The sequence below is a fragment of the Heterocephalus glaber genome, unplaced genomic scaffold (assembly GCF_053883595.1).
Source record: "Heterocephalus glaber isolate CG9 unplaced genomic scaffold, H.glaber_assembly_v1.0 deba00001564, whole genome shotgun sequence".
Lineage (NCBI taxonomy): Eukaryota > Metazoa > Chordata > Mammalia > Rodentia > Bathyergidae > Heterocephalus > Heterocephalus glaber.
In genome coordinates this window covers 10,734,552-10,750,901 of record NW_028258351.1, presented here as the reverse complement: position 1 = coordinate 10,750,901, position 16,350 = coordinate 10,734,552, and the positions used below count along the sequence as shown (strand labels likewise).

General features: G+C 41.7%; 1 protein-coding gene across 2 annotated transcripts in view; it reads left to right on the top strand.

Moving 5' to 3' along the window:
- Positions 1–16,350, top strand: part of Phf12 (PHD finger protein 12) — a 46,133-nt gene that overhangs the window by 17,916 nt on the left and 11,867 nt on the right. For both annotated transcript variants that reach the window (XM_004857034.4, XM_087191544.1), the window contains 5 exons: positions 6,956–7,028; positions 10,480–10,873; positions 12,301–12,421; positions 13,724–13,856; positions 15,596–15,760. In XM_004857034.4, coding sequence (XP_004857091.1) covers positions 6,956–7,028; positions 10,480–10,873; positions 12,301–12,421; positions 13,724–13,856; positions 15,596–15,760 — 886 coding nt within the window. The remainder of the gene's footprint in view (positions 1–6,955; positions 7,029–10,479; positions 10,874–12,300; positions 12,422–13,723; positions 13,857–15,595; positions 15,761–16,350) is intronic.

Below are 16,350 nucleotides of genomic sequence, written 5' to 3'. Positions count from 1 at the left end.
TAGTGGTTAAAATAAATAGTGAGTTGGAAAGCAGTGAACAGTTCCTTTCTGGCCAAGAATTGCAGACCAGGGCTTTTTAACAAATGACCTGGAAAGAAACTTAACCACACCAGTGAAGATATTCTGCAGGAGCTCCATCCTCACAGGGCACTCTATTCTCTGTAGAGAAAAGTGCCTGTCTTACTATATTGCAGGCTATAATTCTTTTGAAGCCAGAAGATAGAGGACCTTGACGTGATGGCTAAAAAACTACCAGTTTTCCAAGATAAGCCAATTCAGATACCAAGAAAACTATTCCAAGATCTAGCTTCCCAGGATATAGACAAAGCAAAGCTAAAGGTTTAAGCACTACTTACTATCCCCTAGATTGACTTAAATATACATTCCAGGAAAAATGTTCCCATTCCCAGAATATTCTCTTTATCGCATAGTATATCAAAATGCAGAATTAAGCCAGATACGATGATAATGTGTGTAAACCCTGACACTTAGAAGGCTGAGGCAGGAGGATTGAAAGTTCAAGCCCACCTGGGCAACTTAGTGAGATCCTGTCTCAAAATAAAAAGGGCTGGGGGTGTGTCTCGGTGATAGACTGTTTACCTAATGTGCACTAAGCCCTGGATTCAATACCAATCCTGCAAATTAAAAAAAATAGCTGTAATAAACTCACTTCTGAAACTGGCTTTCTCCTACACCCCATAAATGACATTCTTAACTTCCCTGTCATTGGCGCTGGGGATGGAGCTCAGTGATAGAGCACTTCCTACCATGCATGAAGCTCCAAAAAAAATTAAAAGCAACAATTTCCCTGTTTTTAAAAGATCGCTGGTTGAATTACTGTTTGCCGAATAGCTCTGAGATACAAAAAGAGAATAGAGGGCCAGGAATCTAGCTCAGTGGTTCCAGCACCTGCCTTGCAAGCGCAAGGACCCGAGTTTGATCCCTGATACCAAAAAACAAAAAGAATAGAGGAAAGACCATCATCGCCTTAAGATGCCAAATGACCTATATGGGTCTATATGGCAAGAATAAATTTGTAGTTGATTATATATGATCTCATTAATAAGTGCCCTTTTCACTTTGTCTCTATCCTATGATTCCTGAAAACAAGGACTGGGTCTGAAATCCCAGCACTTAGCACATTGCCTAGCATAAAATAAGTTTCCAGGAAATGTTTAGTGGATGATGACTTTTGGTTCTCTCTCCAAGGCAATGTTTTTGATGAAGTAGAAGATCATTTGTTTGCTTTGTGTTCGTCCTCCAGTGTGGTACCTAGCAGATTGGTTGGTAAGCAGTGGGAACTCAATAAATACTGTGTTGACTAATACAGAAGGAAATGCTCTGGCTTGAGGTTAATGAAGGTACCCTGCTCAGTATTCCACTGTGTTCCCCAGAAATAAAGGAACTACTAAAGGTTCTTTAAAAAGAGCTTGGTCTTGGGCCAGGGATTTAGCTCAGTGGTGCCGCTGCCTGCCTCGCAAGCACAAGGTCCTGAGTTTGATCCTCAGTACCAAAAAAAATAAAAAAATAAAAAGAGCTTGGTCTCAAGATTTGAAAGAACCATTGCACACACTTGTAATCCCCGCACTCAGGAGAATACCCATGCATTTCAGGCCAGCCTGAACTACATAGTGAGACTGTTTCCAGAACCAGAAGATACTGACTTGGGTTCCAATTCTACTTCTTACCGGCTCCATGGATTTAGATAAGTCAGTTTCCTTACCTACATGATGGGAATAAGAACTAATTATATGACAGTGTGGTAGTGAATATCAAATAAGAGCATCTGTTAAAATGCTTTGTGAACTATAGTACACTTGTAAGATGAAGTGATCACTGCTATTTCTAGGTTTTAGTGATTAGGAAGTATATTGTCTTTACAGGCATGCTGGTTCATTATAGTGTTTTCATGGTTTTGACTGCTGAACAGCCAAGACTGATAGAATAAGGTCAGCACTTCCTAACTTTTAACTTGTAGTGATTTCCTTTCATAAAGGATGGGCTCTGTTGCCCTGTTTTCATTGATATATGGGGATGAAAAGGAGCTGGGGCAGAACCTTGGTTTTTTTGTGTGATTTTGTTTTGTTTTTGCAGTACTGGGATTGAACACAGGGCATTTACAATGAACTACATCCTCAACCTTTTTCTTTCTTTCTTTTTTTTTGAGACAGGGTCTCACTTAAATTGCCAAGTTGCCCAGGCTGGACTTGAACTTGTGATCATCGTTCCTCAGCCTCCCAGAATGCTAGGATTACACCACACCCAGCTAGAACCTTGTTTTTCTCGACAGGCATATTGTTATTTAAAGGCACTAGCATGTATGTAATTGTTTGAGAGTTGCACACTAAGATTATGGGAGCACCATTCTTAGAAGGAGCTTTGAGATGAATGGGTACTGATGTGGAGAAGTCTTCACAGTGACCAGGACATGAGCACACTTGAGACTGCACAGTAGCCTTCCTCCTAGAATCTTTTCCCTATGAGCAGTACTTCTGATATGAAACAGCCCCTTTTGTAATTGGTCCTGGAGCCTACACCAGTGAGAGTCTGTCTTCTGAAGTGATTTCATGAATTCTTTTCCTCCAGAAGTTTGAGCTGAAAGATGCCTTCTGAAAATCTTAAAAGGAATCTTAAAAGGAATTGCTTAGAGCAGACCCTGTCTCAAACTAAGAAGTAAAAAACAAGGACTTGAGGGTATAGCTCAATGATAGGGTACCTGTGGATTTGGTCCCCCATACCACAAAAATACTAAAAAATTTTAAAAATGTAAAAAGCTGAGCATGCCTATAACCCTACTACTCAGGAGCCTGAGGTAGGAGGATCCCAAGTTCAAGGATGGCCTGGGCACTTTAGCAAGTCCTTATCTCAGGATTAAATTTTTATCTTTTTTTTTGTTGGTACTGGGGATCAAACTCAGGACCTTGGGCTTGCCAGGCAGGTGCAGCGCCACTGAGCTATACCCCCGGCCCAGAATTAAATTTTTAGAAGGGCCAGGAATGTAAACTAATAGTAGAACACTTACAGAATATGTGCAAGGCCCTGGGTTCAATCCCTAACATCACAAAGTCCCCCCTCCCCCCCCTCAAAAAAAAAACTCCTTTAAGAATATACAAGGAGCTATTTTTGTAACCTTTTTTGTGGGGGCAGATACGGGGGATCAAACTTGGAACCTTGTTCTTGCAAGGCAGGCAGCAGCCCCACTGAGCTAAATCCCTGGCCCAACAAGGAGCTATTTTTGAGAGCTGCTTAACACAAGTTTTAAGGATTTTTCCCCCCTGTGTTAAGAAAGAGAAGCAAGATTTAAAATCAAATTGTTTGAAAAAGATTAATACTGGTGATGTAGCTCAGTGGTAAAGCAGTTGCCTAGCATATGTGAGGTTCTAGGTTCAATTCCAGAAAAGAAAAGAGAGGGGAGGGTATTCGTAGGGGTGAGATACCTAGAATGGAGTTCAGTTTGCAAATATGGACTTTGACTCCCATGTCTTCTCATTGTTTTGTGACTTAGAAAACCAATAATTTCATGTGTGATTTAACCACCAAAACAATTACTGCCTCATGACTTTAGAGGAATTAACTCACTTCCTAGAAACCTCTTACAGATTTCACAGTTCTTTAAAGCTTTAGTCAGTATTTACTATGTGGTAGGCATTGTACAGGATGTGGAGGTACAGATAAATGAAGCACAGAAAAGGTGATTCAGGTTTGACTGACATGAAAGTGCTAAGAGAAATCAAGATTGTCAGAGAAAGCTTTCTGGAGAGAATACCTGACTTGAGTCACAAAAGATAAGGATTTCTCCAGGTAGAGGAATGAGGGAATGGCTTGTGTCATGGCACTGGAATAAGTAGAGACACAGAAATGAAAAACAGTATGGGCTGTGTTACGGAGATGGAGAAAGAGGCAGAGTTCTGGCCACAGGGGTCTTTGTTGAAATACTGAGGAGCTTAAACTTTTATAATCAACAGGGAAAGGATACCATTAAAGGGCTTTTTTTTTTTTTTATTAAAGGGCTTTTTAATCAGGAAAGTACATGATCAGGATCATGTTTTATTTTAGATAAATCATTCTGCCAGCAAGACTGGGAATAGACTGGGGGAAACCCGGAGGGTGGTTAAAAGACTATCACATTTTGATGAACGATCTAAACCCAAATCACCTTGCCTTGCCCTTCTCTGCTTTCCATATTTGATGTAGGGTATCTTGGTACAGCGCCAGCAGGCAGATGAAAAGAAATGATGAAAAACAAAATCAGAAGTGACAGCCTTCAGGGTTAATTTTAATATGATAGTTGCTGGAGCATAGCAGAGTCTGTAGGCCCTTCCAAATGACATGCATGCATTTCATTAGTTTGGATGGGCCCTGTTGCAGAAATTATTGGCAAGAACAAGAAAAGGCTTTACTGGTGACATTCACCTGTGGTCCTCTAGGGGTTGGAGACTTATCCCACAGGCCAGTATGTCTGCAGTTTTCTGCTTCCTGGTAAGCATCCTCCTGAGAGTCCACTAAGGAAACAGGGAGGAAGGGAGGCAATGAGCTGTGAATCCTTGGTGAACATCTGACATATATGATCAGGACTCCAGGGGAAAGCACGGCAGAGCAGCAACCAATCCAAACGCTGTTTTAGGTAGAAACAATAAAACATCATAGCATTAAGCTCTAGGACTTGAAAGTGAGCCCTTTTATATTGTAAGAATATAAAGGGTTATCTTATTGTTGTTACTATTTGTCATACTCCTGAAGAAAAATTTTATCATTTCAAACAGTTGGCTCTGAAGAACCAAAGGTAGAAATTTCTTAGGCATAAATGTAGCTTTATTCTCTACAGCAGTTTTTCAGACTTTGATGTTTAGCAGAATCACCTTGAAGGCTTGTTAAATACAAATTGCTAAGCCTCACTGCTAGAGTTTATGACTTATTAAATCTGGTGTGGCCTCAGAATTTGCTTTTTTTTTTTTTTGAGACGGTCTCACAATGTAGTTCAGGCTGGCCTTGAACTCACAGTAATCCTCCTGTCTTTAGTGAATGCTGGGATTACAGGTGTGCACCACCACACCCAGCAGAGTTTTCATTTCTAATAAATTCCCAGATGCTGTTGCTGGGCTGCTTAACTGGGAACTGTACTTTTTTTTTTTTTTTGAGCCACACTTTGAGAACTACAGTAGTATAGGCAGTACAGCATGACCCCAAAGATTTAATAAAGCGTCGTGTGGCTTTTAGTATCACACTGGACACCAATGACCTAGTGATCTGTGAAGCCCAGCCCTACACAGCTCTGGTTTTCAGTCATAAATTCCTAAGTGACAGCTGTGTATACAACCTCTACATTATAAAGATATAAAGAAGGAAAAGATATAATCATTGTCTTGCTCAAAAATAAGAGAAGTGTTGCACAAGGCAAAGCACAAATGCCAAAAGAACACTAATCTATGAAGCAAGAGCTGCAATATATATGAGTAATCTGGAAGGAGTTCATAGAGGATCTGTGTCTGGTTATCTGTCACTGTATAACAACTATCCAAAACTCTGGCTTGAAACAGAAAGTAGTTTTTATCTCAAAATTCTGAGGGTTAACTGGGCTCAACTGGATGGTTTTCTGTTCCACATGCTATTGGCTGGAACTACTTGGAAACTGGACTGGGCTGGTATGTCCAAGATGACTCACTAGCTATATCCTCACACCCACATATAAGCTTTTTTTATATTTTACTTTGAGATGGGGGTCTCACTAAGTTTCCCAGGGCTTAAACTTGGAATCTTCCTACAGTACCTCAACCTCCACATAGCAGTAGTTGGTGCTGCCTATTAGTGGTGTTCAGTTGAAGCTGTTGATCAAAGTACCTCAGATCTACTCTATGTGGCTTCCCACAGCAAGATAGCATGCAAGGCTCTGAGATGGAACATGTCAAATATATAAAAGTAGAATCTGCACATCTCTTAAAGCCCAGGCTTGGAAGTTACAAATGTCACATCTGCTGCACTGTATTGGCCAAAACAAGTCTCAATACAAGCTTAATATAAGAGGAGGGAAATGGACTATCTGTGGATTAGGAGGTAGAACAGAATTTGCAATCATCTGAACCCCCCCATAGGCTGATTGAGACATGCTTTAAATGATGAATAGAGTTCTGATAGACCAGTGATGGTGAACCTTTTAGAACTTTCAGTGATACAAATAGCTCTCTATGGCTCGTGTGCCATAGGTTCACCACCACTGTGATAGACGTAGCTTTCCTAGAGTAAGGATATTCTCCTGGAAGGAATAGCAGGTCTTCAGTTTGACTAGGGGGAAGGGTACCTGAAGGAGGGCCAGGAAGATGGAATGAGACTGTGTGACAAGGCTTTAAACAGCAGATAAAAGAGCAAGAGTATGAGTTGAACAGAGTGCAATTCCAGCACTCTGAGAGGCTGAAGCAGGAGGGTTGCAAATTCAAGCCCAGCCTGGAAGGAAGGGAAAAGAAAGTAAAGAATTGTGGCAGACCTTTTGGAGATTTTATTGGCACACTATGAGGTTTGATTGACTCTTCAGGCTCCAAACAAGTCCCTTATTCCCTTTCCTGTGAACCCAGTATTAATAGCACTGGAGTTGCTTCTCTTTCTAAGGTGTGAGAAGGAATGTTCACACCTTAAGTGATTATAAATCATGCTGAGTAAGCATTTTGAAGGAGAAGCGAACACAGTGCTTCAGGAATGATCAAAATAAGAGTTTAGGAGCTTGTGCCAGGCCTACCTAGGGTTTTTCATGATGCATTAAAGAGCTAGTTACTCCCATTTGTGGTGCATGCGCCTGTAATGCCAGCACTCAGGAGGCTGAGGCTGGAGGATTGCCATCAGTTTGAAGCCAGCCTGGGCTACACAGTGAGTTCAAGTCCAGCCTGAACTAATAAGACCGTGTCTCAAAAAAAAAAAAAAGTAAAGGGCTAGTTACTTACTCTTGCCCTTGTCTTTTTTCCTATAGTAACCCTCCACTGAGTGAAGAGATGTTGCCTCCTGGGGAGTGGATGTGTCACCGGTGCACTGTTCGCCGAAAGGTAACAATGCTGCTTTCTGCACACTTTGCTCAGAATGCTAGATCTAGACACTAATACTCTAGAGCTAAGATGGTCTGGCTCTGAAGGCATTTTCGGCCCTTCTTGTCACTTCTATCCTTGGTATTACCCTACTCTCCCCATGCTGACTGGAATCCAGTAGGGACAAAAAATCCAAACATGGACTGCTGAAATGGGCAGAAGAGGTGTGTTAATTTATTGAGCCATGCTTAGTCACCGGTGACATGAGTGGTCTGATCTTACTGACCTCCTAGTAAATGGCCTAAATATGGCAGTCTTATCCATGGCTAGGGATGAGGAGGGACTACTTCTGTCTGATGGCAAAAGAATTTTTCTCTCACCCCATGGCAGATAAGTCACTGGTCTCTAAAGGTTTGGCCAAATGTATTGGCGGAAGACGGTTTTGAACCCGTTATTACCCCAGCTGCCTAGCTCCCCTTCACTCAGCTTTGATAATTCTGTGCTGTATTCAAGAACATGGTTCATTATTTTCTATTTGGGGAATTTGGGGAGTGTAAGAACTAAATTATTATTCCTTATCAGAAAGCGAAGTAGGTGTGTTTCCACCCAGATTAGCATTGATCCAACTTTCACATTATAGATTGTGAATTAGACTTTGTCTATGAATTGTAAACCACCCCATCCTCCCTAATTATACAACGAACAATTTTTCTTTGTTGTGACATCACCATTTCCCTGGCCCCTAAACATGATGTCATATGAATGATGACTTCCTTGGTTGCAGAAACAGGATGAGATGATTCAGAGATTGTGGTTTATGTGTTTTAACAGTTTCTAGTCTTTAAAAAGAAGATAAACAGGCAGACATTTTTTCAGTGTATGCATAAAAGTTCCTATTAAAAAGCAAACCAAGGGCCAGGGATTTAGCTCAGTGGTTTCGCCACCTGCTGCACAAGCGCAAGGACCTGAGTTCAGTCCCCAGTACCAAATAAATAAATAAAATTTAAAAAGCAGGCCGGGGATTTAGCTCAGTGGTTATGGTGCCTGCCTCGCAAGCACAAGGTTCTGAGTTCGATACCCAGTATGAAAAAAAAAAAATTTAAAAAGCAAGCCAAGCTGTGCATGGTGATAAACTTGTGGTCCCAGCTGTTTGGGAGCCAAAGGCAGGAAGATTGCAAGTTTGACGGCAGACTAGCAAGTTAGCAAGACCCTGTCTCAAAATTTAAATAATTAGTTAATTAATTAAAGAGAGCTGTGGATGTAACTCAATGGTGGAGTTCCCCTTGATTCAAGCCCCAGTACTGGGGAAAAAAAGAAAAAAAAAAAACAAAGCTAAGTCAACCATTCTAACCACAGCTATAGATGTGTCACTTCTAAAGTCCACAAACCAGGCTGTCCTCTAGCCCATCCTCCTTCCAAGATCCTTTCCTGTGCCTATCTGATTAGATTAGAGCAGGGCCACTCAGAGGCACATCCCAGCTAGGAGACCTTTCAGAAACTTGGCACGCAAAGAAACTGGACCTGAAAAGGTCTGGAATAGTTGAAAGAGAGGAAGGTAAAGCCAGAAAAAAAAGAGTTGAGAAAAAGGAACTGAGATTAGTACCTATCATATGCCAGGAATTTTACTATGTTATCCTATTTAATCTGTACAGCCATCTGAAGGTGCCAGTAGTAGACCTCTATTTGAAAATGAAGAAACCAAGACAGAAAAATGTAGAATAACTTTACTAAGAATTGAAAGGAATTGATGGTTGAGATTTGAACTAAATCTGTCCCATCCCAAAACTCTGTTACCTCTTTTTTATTTTTTTTTGGTACCAGGGATCAAACTCGGGTCCTTGCTCTTGTGAGGCAGGTGGCAACACCACTGAGCTAAATTCCCAGCCCTCTGTTACCTCTTTATTAGTTTTCTTTCTTTCTTTCTTTTTTTTTTTTTGGTACTGAGGATCAAACTTGGGTCCTTGTACTTGTGAGGCAGGCAGCAGAACCACTGAGCTAAATCCCCGGCCCTCTTTATTAGTTTTCTAGAAGCAGAACTACTTGCTTGGGATTATATATGTTTTTCTAACATAAGACACTTCTGCTCTGACCTGTTTTCACTTGGACCTCTTTCCCCACTGATGCCAAATCTGCCTCTTTGTTTTCTGGTACCGGGGATCGAACTCGGGTCCTTGTGCTTACGCAGCAGGCAGCAAAACCACTGAGCTAAATCCCCAGCCCCCAAATCTGCCTCTTCACCACCATCACCACTTCCCTTTGATCTCCTGTGTTTATACCGAGGTGGAATGAAGTGACACAACCTCTGAGCCTCTTCACTTTCTTTTTTTTTGGTACCAGGGATCGAACTTGGGTCCTTGCGCTTGCGAGGCAGGCAGTGGAACCACTGAGCTAAATCCCCGGCCCTCTTCAACCTTGATATTCAGGACTTACTATGATTCCTAGTGGAAGTGAGGTCTTTCCCCCTGCTCAGAGCTATCTCTTTCATGTATGTGACCCTCTTTTTTTTTTGTTTGTTACCGGGGATCGAACTTGGGACCTTGCGCTTGCACGGGAGGTGCCAGAACCACTGAGCTAAATCCCTGGCCCTATGTGACCCTCTTTATCTCCATCATACCCCTCATAGGAAGAGAAGAAATATTTTACTGGTCTCACTTTGTAGATGGAGAAATTTCTGCCTACCAACCTGAGTCACCCTCTACCAAGGTCAGAGGGAATTAGTGACAACAGTGGGATAAGATCCCAGAACTCCTGACTGGAGACCAATGTTAAACTTTCCTTTTACCACTCTGTTTGGAGTCCTGGAGCAAAATGTATTACCAGTTAGCCAATCCTACTGAGTACACTTAAACTTTTTCGGGTTCCCCATCTTCTAAGAAGTGACACTTTCAGAGTCCTAGTTAAAATGGAAACATTGAAAGCCACCATTCTTGGACATTATGATTGCTAGGTCATTCTCATCCACATGCTACCCCTCCACCTTGTGCAGTTACCTTCCATCCCAGTGTCCAACCTCCTAGCCTATTTTACCTTTGCTTTGCAGGCTGTATTTTAAACAAAGTTTCTTAAACCATTTAGAAGGTGAGGATCCTCCAAGACAAACTATAGTGATTTCATTAATTCTTAGTTTGTTATTTTCACTTCATTCTTGCTGTTTATTCTGTGTTTTCACCCCTTTGCCATGTACTTTGTATGTAGATGTTATGTGTCATATGATGGGTTAAGAGCTAATGATGTGTAATTTGTATATTTACAACTTGCCATGCTTTTTGGTGATTTCCCTGCTGCAAGTTTTTGCAGCTTTAGTTTAATTATAATTGTGTCGACTCTAACAGACCAGTGTCCCAAATCCTCAGGTGGATGATTCTGTGATATATGAGACTTGTGATTTTACATATTGGTCTAGCAGGACATTGTACACCCATCTCTGTTTTGTGGTACTTTTCATGATGGGCCCACTTATTCATTTACACAGAAACGAGATCAGAAAAAGGAGCTGGGCCATGTCAATGGACTGGTGGACAAATCCGGCAAACGGACTACATCCCCCAGCAGTGACAGTGACTTGTTGGACAGATCAGCTAGCAAAACTGAACTCAAGGCCATTGCCCATGCCCGCATCCTGGAAAGGAGAGCCAGCCGGCCTGGCACCCCTACATCCAATGCCAGCACAGAGACCCCTACTTCTGAGCAGAACGACGTTGATGAGGACATCATTGACGTGGACGAGGAGCCAGTAGCAGCAGAGCCGGACTATGTGCAGCCCCAGTTGAGGCGGCCTTTTGAGCTGCTGATTGCCGCCGCCATGGAGCGGAATCCCACCCAATTTCAGTTGCCCAATGAACTGACTTGTACCACTGCACTACCAGGTTAGCCACACATCATCATTTCCCCTCTCCAACCCCAGCTTCCCCAAAGGGATTACTGTCCAGCAAAAAAGCAGTGCTGCTTGCAGCAGGGTCGCTGCTGTGCAGCCACTGTCTCATCTTCCTGTTCCTGGTTCTGCCTGGGGAGATCTTTGAAGGTTTTAGCTGTTACAGTGCATATTCAATTTTCCATTTTCTGAGTCTCCAGACTCCTTTCCTCCCCCTCCCAGTAACTTCTTTTTGAAATAGATACTACATTCACATGGTTCAAACATTAGAAATATTTTTTTTAAAGAATTACAGTAAGGGCCAGGGATTTAGCTCAGTGGTTCCGCCACCTGCCTCACAAGTGCAAGGACCCGAGTTTGATCCCAGGTACCAAAAAAAAAAAAGAATTACAGTAAAACATTTCTTTTCCTGTCATCTACCTTCCTACCCTTTACAGATAACCACTGGTTGGTTCTTTTGTATCCTTCTAGAATTTTTTTCTTAATGTATAGAAATATAGTATTTATTGTACATGTATAGAAATACAAATATATATATTTGTATTTTCTCTTTAAATGACATTAGATATATCTTACTTTTTTCAAGATATACTCTCAAGGTCTTATAGGATTTCCTCAATTTTTTTAATGGTTGCATAATAGATCATTGTACAGATTGCTATAATTTATTTAGCCAGTTTCTTATTGTCACTTAATTTGTTCCTAATCTTTTGTTACTAAGTAGTGTTTCAACATCTGATATCATTGTGTATATGTATAGATGTATATGGGTGTATCTATAGATAAATTCTTAATACTAGAATTGTTGAATCAGAGTATACATTGATAATTGTGATAGATATTATCTAGTTATCTATTATCAGTACCTCCCTCTCTCTCTCTGTGTTTCCCTCCCTCTCCCTCCCTCCCCTTTTGAGACAGAGTTTTGCTATGTAGTCCAGGCCAGCCTTGAGCTCACTTTATAGTTTAGGGTACCCTTGAACTGGCAATCCTCACTACCTCAGGCTCCTGAGTATACATCTTAGTTTTTCTCCTCAGAGGAAGGAAAATTGTTAGGCTTAAAATCATGCATATGGAATCAGGGCTTTTCTGATTTCTATTAAAGTTTGTTAAAATTGTTTTTTCTCCAATGACCTCCTTGAACACTTACATTTTCTTAGGTTGCCTGATTTCTAATTACTTTATCTTTGTGAAAGAATCAGATATTTCTGCTACGGAACAGGTGATTTCTGCTTATGGTTCTGACATGTTTCAGTCTTCTTTTTCCTCCCTTCCTATCCTTTTTTCTCATTTGAAATCAGCCCCTTGGAGGCCTCAGAAAGAGATCTATATCCAGGCTTTGGCACATGCTTTTCTAAGATCTTAATGTTGTTTCCTCATCTCAAGCCAGGGACAGGTTAGCACCACCAATTTCTTTTCTAGGTTCTAGCAAGAGAAGAAGAAAGGAGGAAACCACAGGGAAAAATGTTAAGAAAACACAGCACGAGTTAGATCACAATGGTCTTGTTCCCTTGCCGGTCAAAGTCTGCTTCACGTGTAACAGGTATTTTCTTTTATATCAAGGGGTTCTTCCTTATAGTCAGCAAATGATGTGTTTTCTCTCTTCCAAACCTTGTATGTTAAATGTGGACCACCCATAGTCTGGTGGTATGAGTACACAGAGGCCAGCTGAGTAATTGTACTGTTAACTGCATTGATAGAGAACAAGAAGAGCTGGACTTCACTGGAACATGAGATATTTAGACTAGTTACCATGAAGAATTAATGGCCACCAGAGATCTGAGTCCTGGGGAAAAAGCAAAGCATTTTTAAATCACTAAAGATGAATTTTAAAGTAATGCAAGTATCCATGATCATTGGTGTGAATTAGACTGGATGACTTCCAAAGGTCCCTAGGGAAGTGTTCCACAGCAAAAGCTATAGGGAATTAGACAGTAGTGCATTAGAACTCTGAACCAGGACAACCTGTGGATCCGGTGCATCTTGAGGACCTAAGGAATATTGTAGTATAAAGTCCCTTTGCCACATACCTCCTTCTTAATGTCAGTCATGCCAAGTGCTTCATGCAGAAAAGCTTTTTTTTTTTCTGTAGTTAAGACTCTAAAAAGGTTACTGGTAGGTTTTATGTTTTTTATTTTTATGGTTTTTGTGATGGTTTTGCTTCATTTTTTTGTTATTTTTTACCTCACTACTAAGGATTGAACCAGGACCTTCACACTGAGCTACATCCCCAGCCATTTTTTATTTTTTTATTTTAACACAGGGTCTCACTAAATTGCCCAGGCTGGGCTTGAATTTAGGATCCTCCTGCTTCAGCCTCCCAGAGTGCTGGGATTATAGGCATTCACCACTACACGAAGCTTCACTAGTGGTTTCTTAAATGAGGTACTTGGCTCTCTTTTAATGAGTAGAAAGATCAGAGTAGAATTGGCCATCTTCCCCTAGTGGGTACTGAGCATTGATCATTCTTGCTCTGACAACCACTTTAACCATACTCTCCAGAAACATTTGTGTCCCTACAAGATAGATTTCTTTTTATTTATTTAATTTTTTTTTTGGTACCAGGGATTGAACTCAGGTCCTTGCGCTTGTGCAGCAAGGGGTGAAACCACTGAGCTAAATCCCTGGCCCATACATTTCTTTTTAGAAGAGAAAATAATGAAGAGCCTAGAGATAGCTCCCAAATGTATCCATCTTCCTGATCAGCAACATGCATGAGTCACTGGGGGAGAAAGATACCAAAAACTGTTAGTATTAAAAAGGGGAGGCTGTTAACATAGTGCAGAACTAGTTAGTGTTCCCATCTTGTCACAGAAATAAATACCTTATATCTCTTGTTTTGCAGGAGTTGCCGCGTGGCCCCTCTCATCCAGTGTGACTATTGCCCCCTCCTGTTTCACATGGACTGCCTTGAGCCACCACTCACTGCCATGCCCCTGGGCAGATGGATGTGTCCAAATCACATCGAACATGTGGTGGTAAGCACAGCGGTGTCCATTCAGTCCCAAGGCACAGCTGGGCCATGGACTGATTGAGTAGAAAGAGTGTTAAGGTCAGCTTTGTGCTAGAGTTCACTATGGTTTCTGCAAACCATCCTACTCAGATCTGGTTATTTTGACATACCTCAGCTGTGCATTTTGCCTTTTCTCAGAATATCTTGTTTGGGCTACACAGACTTAACTGACTACTCCTTGGTTGTTTATAATTTCTCCTACAGTGGAGCAGTTGATGTTACAGCACTAAACATATAGTTTATTAGAGCCAACCTTAAAGAAATAAATGATCCCAGGCACCAAATGAAGTCGTTTGCCTTCTGTTGCATTTTTATTTTTATTTTTTCTGTTGCATTTTTAATTCTTTATAATCACCTTCAGTTGGCACATCATAGGTGCTCAGTAAGTTGAATATTATCTTTCAGGAGTCTTGGATTAATTTACCACACTGTTTCCTGAGGCTAGAATCAAACTATCAGTTGCTGGCTCCAAGAGGGTTAGCCCTTATCCTTCTAGACAGTTAGAATAGTCACTTCCAAGGTAGAATAGGAAAGGGAATCAGGAGGAGGCACTCCCTTGTCTAGCAAGCCATAAGGACCTGGGTTCACTCCACCAAAACGTTGGGGGGTGGGTATCACTACCAAATGAGGTTACCTGTGAGTGACTATTACCCTTCATCATGGCAGTTATGCTCCTAATGGTGCATTGAGGGGAACCCTCAGTGAAAGTTAGACTTGCACAAGTTGGGCCTGGGGTTGTAGCTCAGTGGTAGAACCTTTGTCTAGCATATATGTGGCTCTGGATTCAATCCCTAACATCACAAAAACAAACAAAACCTTGCTCAGACAGAAGAAAAGGGTTACTTTGTGTTCTTTTTTGTGATACTAGAGATGGAACTCAGGGCTTCCTGCGTGCTATGCAGTATTCTACGCTAAACTGTACCCCGGCCCTTTATTTTGAGACAAGGTCTAGCTAAGTTGACTAAGCTGGACCTCAACTTAAAAGTCTTCCTCAGCCCCCCAGAGTGACAAGATTACAGGTGTGCACCACCACACCTGGCTTAGTGTTCTACTGACTCCAGCCACCTTTTCTTCTGCGGCTCACTATGAGTGTCTTGTTTTGCTTCCTGCTGAGCCAGAAGAAATTGATCTTAAGCACTTTACTCAAATGCGTATCTTTGTTATTTTTGTCTTGTTTTGTTTTGTGACATGGCCTTGCTATGTAGTTCAGGCTAGTCTTGAACTCACTATGTAGCCCAGGTGAGCCTCCTATCCCAGCCTCCCCAGTGCTGGTGTTACAGGCATGCGCCACCACACCTGGCACAAATGCATATCTTAAGGAACAGCTTTCCAGTACATGAGAAATTATTAGTTGGTTAACTTTATTAGCCACTTAAAAGTTTTTCCTAATTTCCTAACTGGGATGCTGTCAGCACAGATCCTTCCCCCCGCACCGCCCCCCAGTTCTAAAGAACAAACCCAGGGCCACTCTACCACTGAGTGACATCCCCAGTTGTGTTTGTTTTGTTTTATTTTGATTTTGATACAAGGTCTGGTTAAGTTGCTGAGGCTGGCCTTGAACTTGTGATCTTCCTGTCTTGGCCTCCATGCACCACCATGCCTGGCTAAAGAGTTTCTGTTTTTTAAACCCAGAAAATGGGCTAGCTAGAAGGAAGACGAGATCTTTTGAGGCTCACCACAGGGATGTTTCTACTTTGTTCTTAGCTGAACCAGAAGAATATGACACTGAGCAATCGGTGCCAGGTGTTTGATCGTTTCCAGGACACCATTTCACAGCATGTAGTCAAAGTGGACTTCCTGAACCGAATCCATAAGAAGTACCCTCCCAACCGCCGAGTGCTCCAGTCAGTCAAAAGAAGAAGCTTAAAGGTAAGTCACCACCCAGAACAGGCAAGATGATGGTCTCTGATTGTCTCCATGGAATAGACAGGGTATTAATCTCAATTTTATAGATGGGGAAACTGAAACCCAGAGATTTTTCTTTGGAGTCTCAGCAAGTAATGAATGTGACCTTTGGTTTTGGTTTTGGTTGTTTTTTTGTCTGTTTTGTTTTAGTCTCACTATGTAGTTCAGGATGGTCTTGAGCTCACTATGTACCCCAAGCTGACCTCATGGCAGTTTTCCTCCCTCAGGCTCCTGAGTCCTGGGATGACAGGTATGCACCACCATGCGTGGCAGTGACCCTTAATGTTTTTTGGGTTTTTTTGGTACTGGGGATCGAACTCGGGTCCTTGCGCATGCAAGGCAGGCGACAGAACCACTGAGCTAAATCTCCAGCCCCTACCCTTAATGTTTTAGTACTTGAGGATGGTGGTAAGGATTATGAGAGCCAAACCCCAGTTAGGCTTTAGAAGTCCACAGGTCTCTAGTTTTGTGGAGGTTAAGAACAATTCAGCCTCTTCCACCAAACCCAGTTGTGCTCAGTTGTCACTACCCCATCACCTAATACTCATCTAACC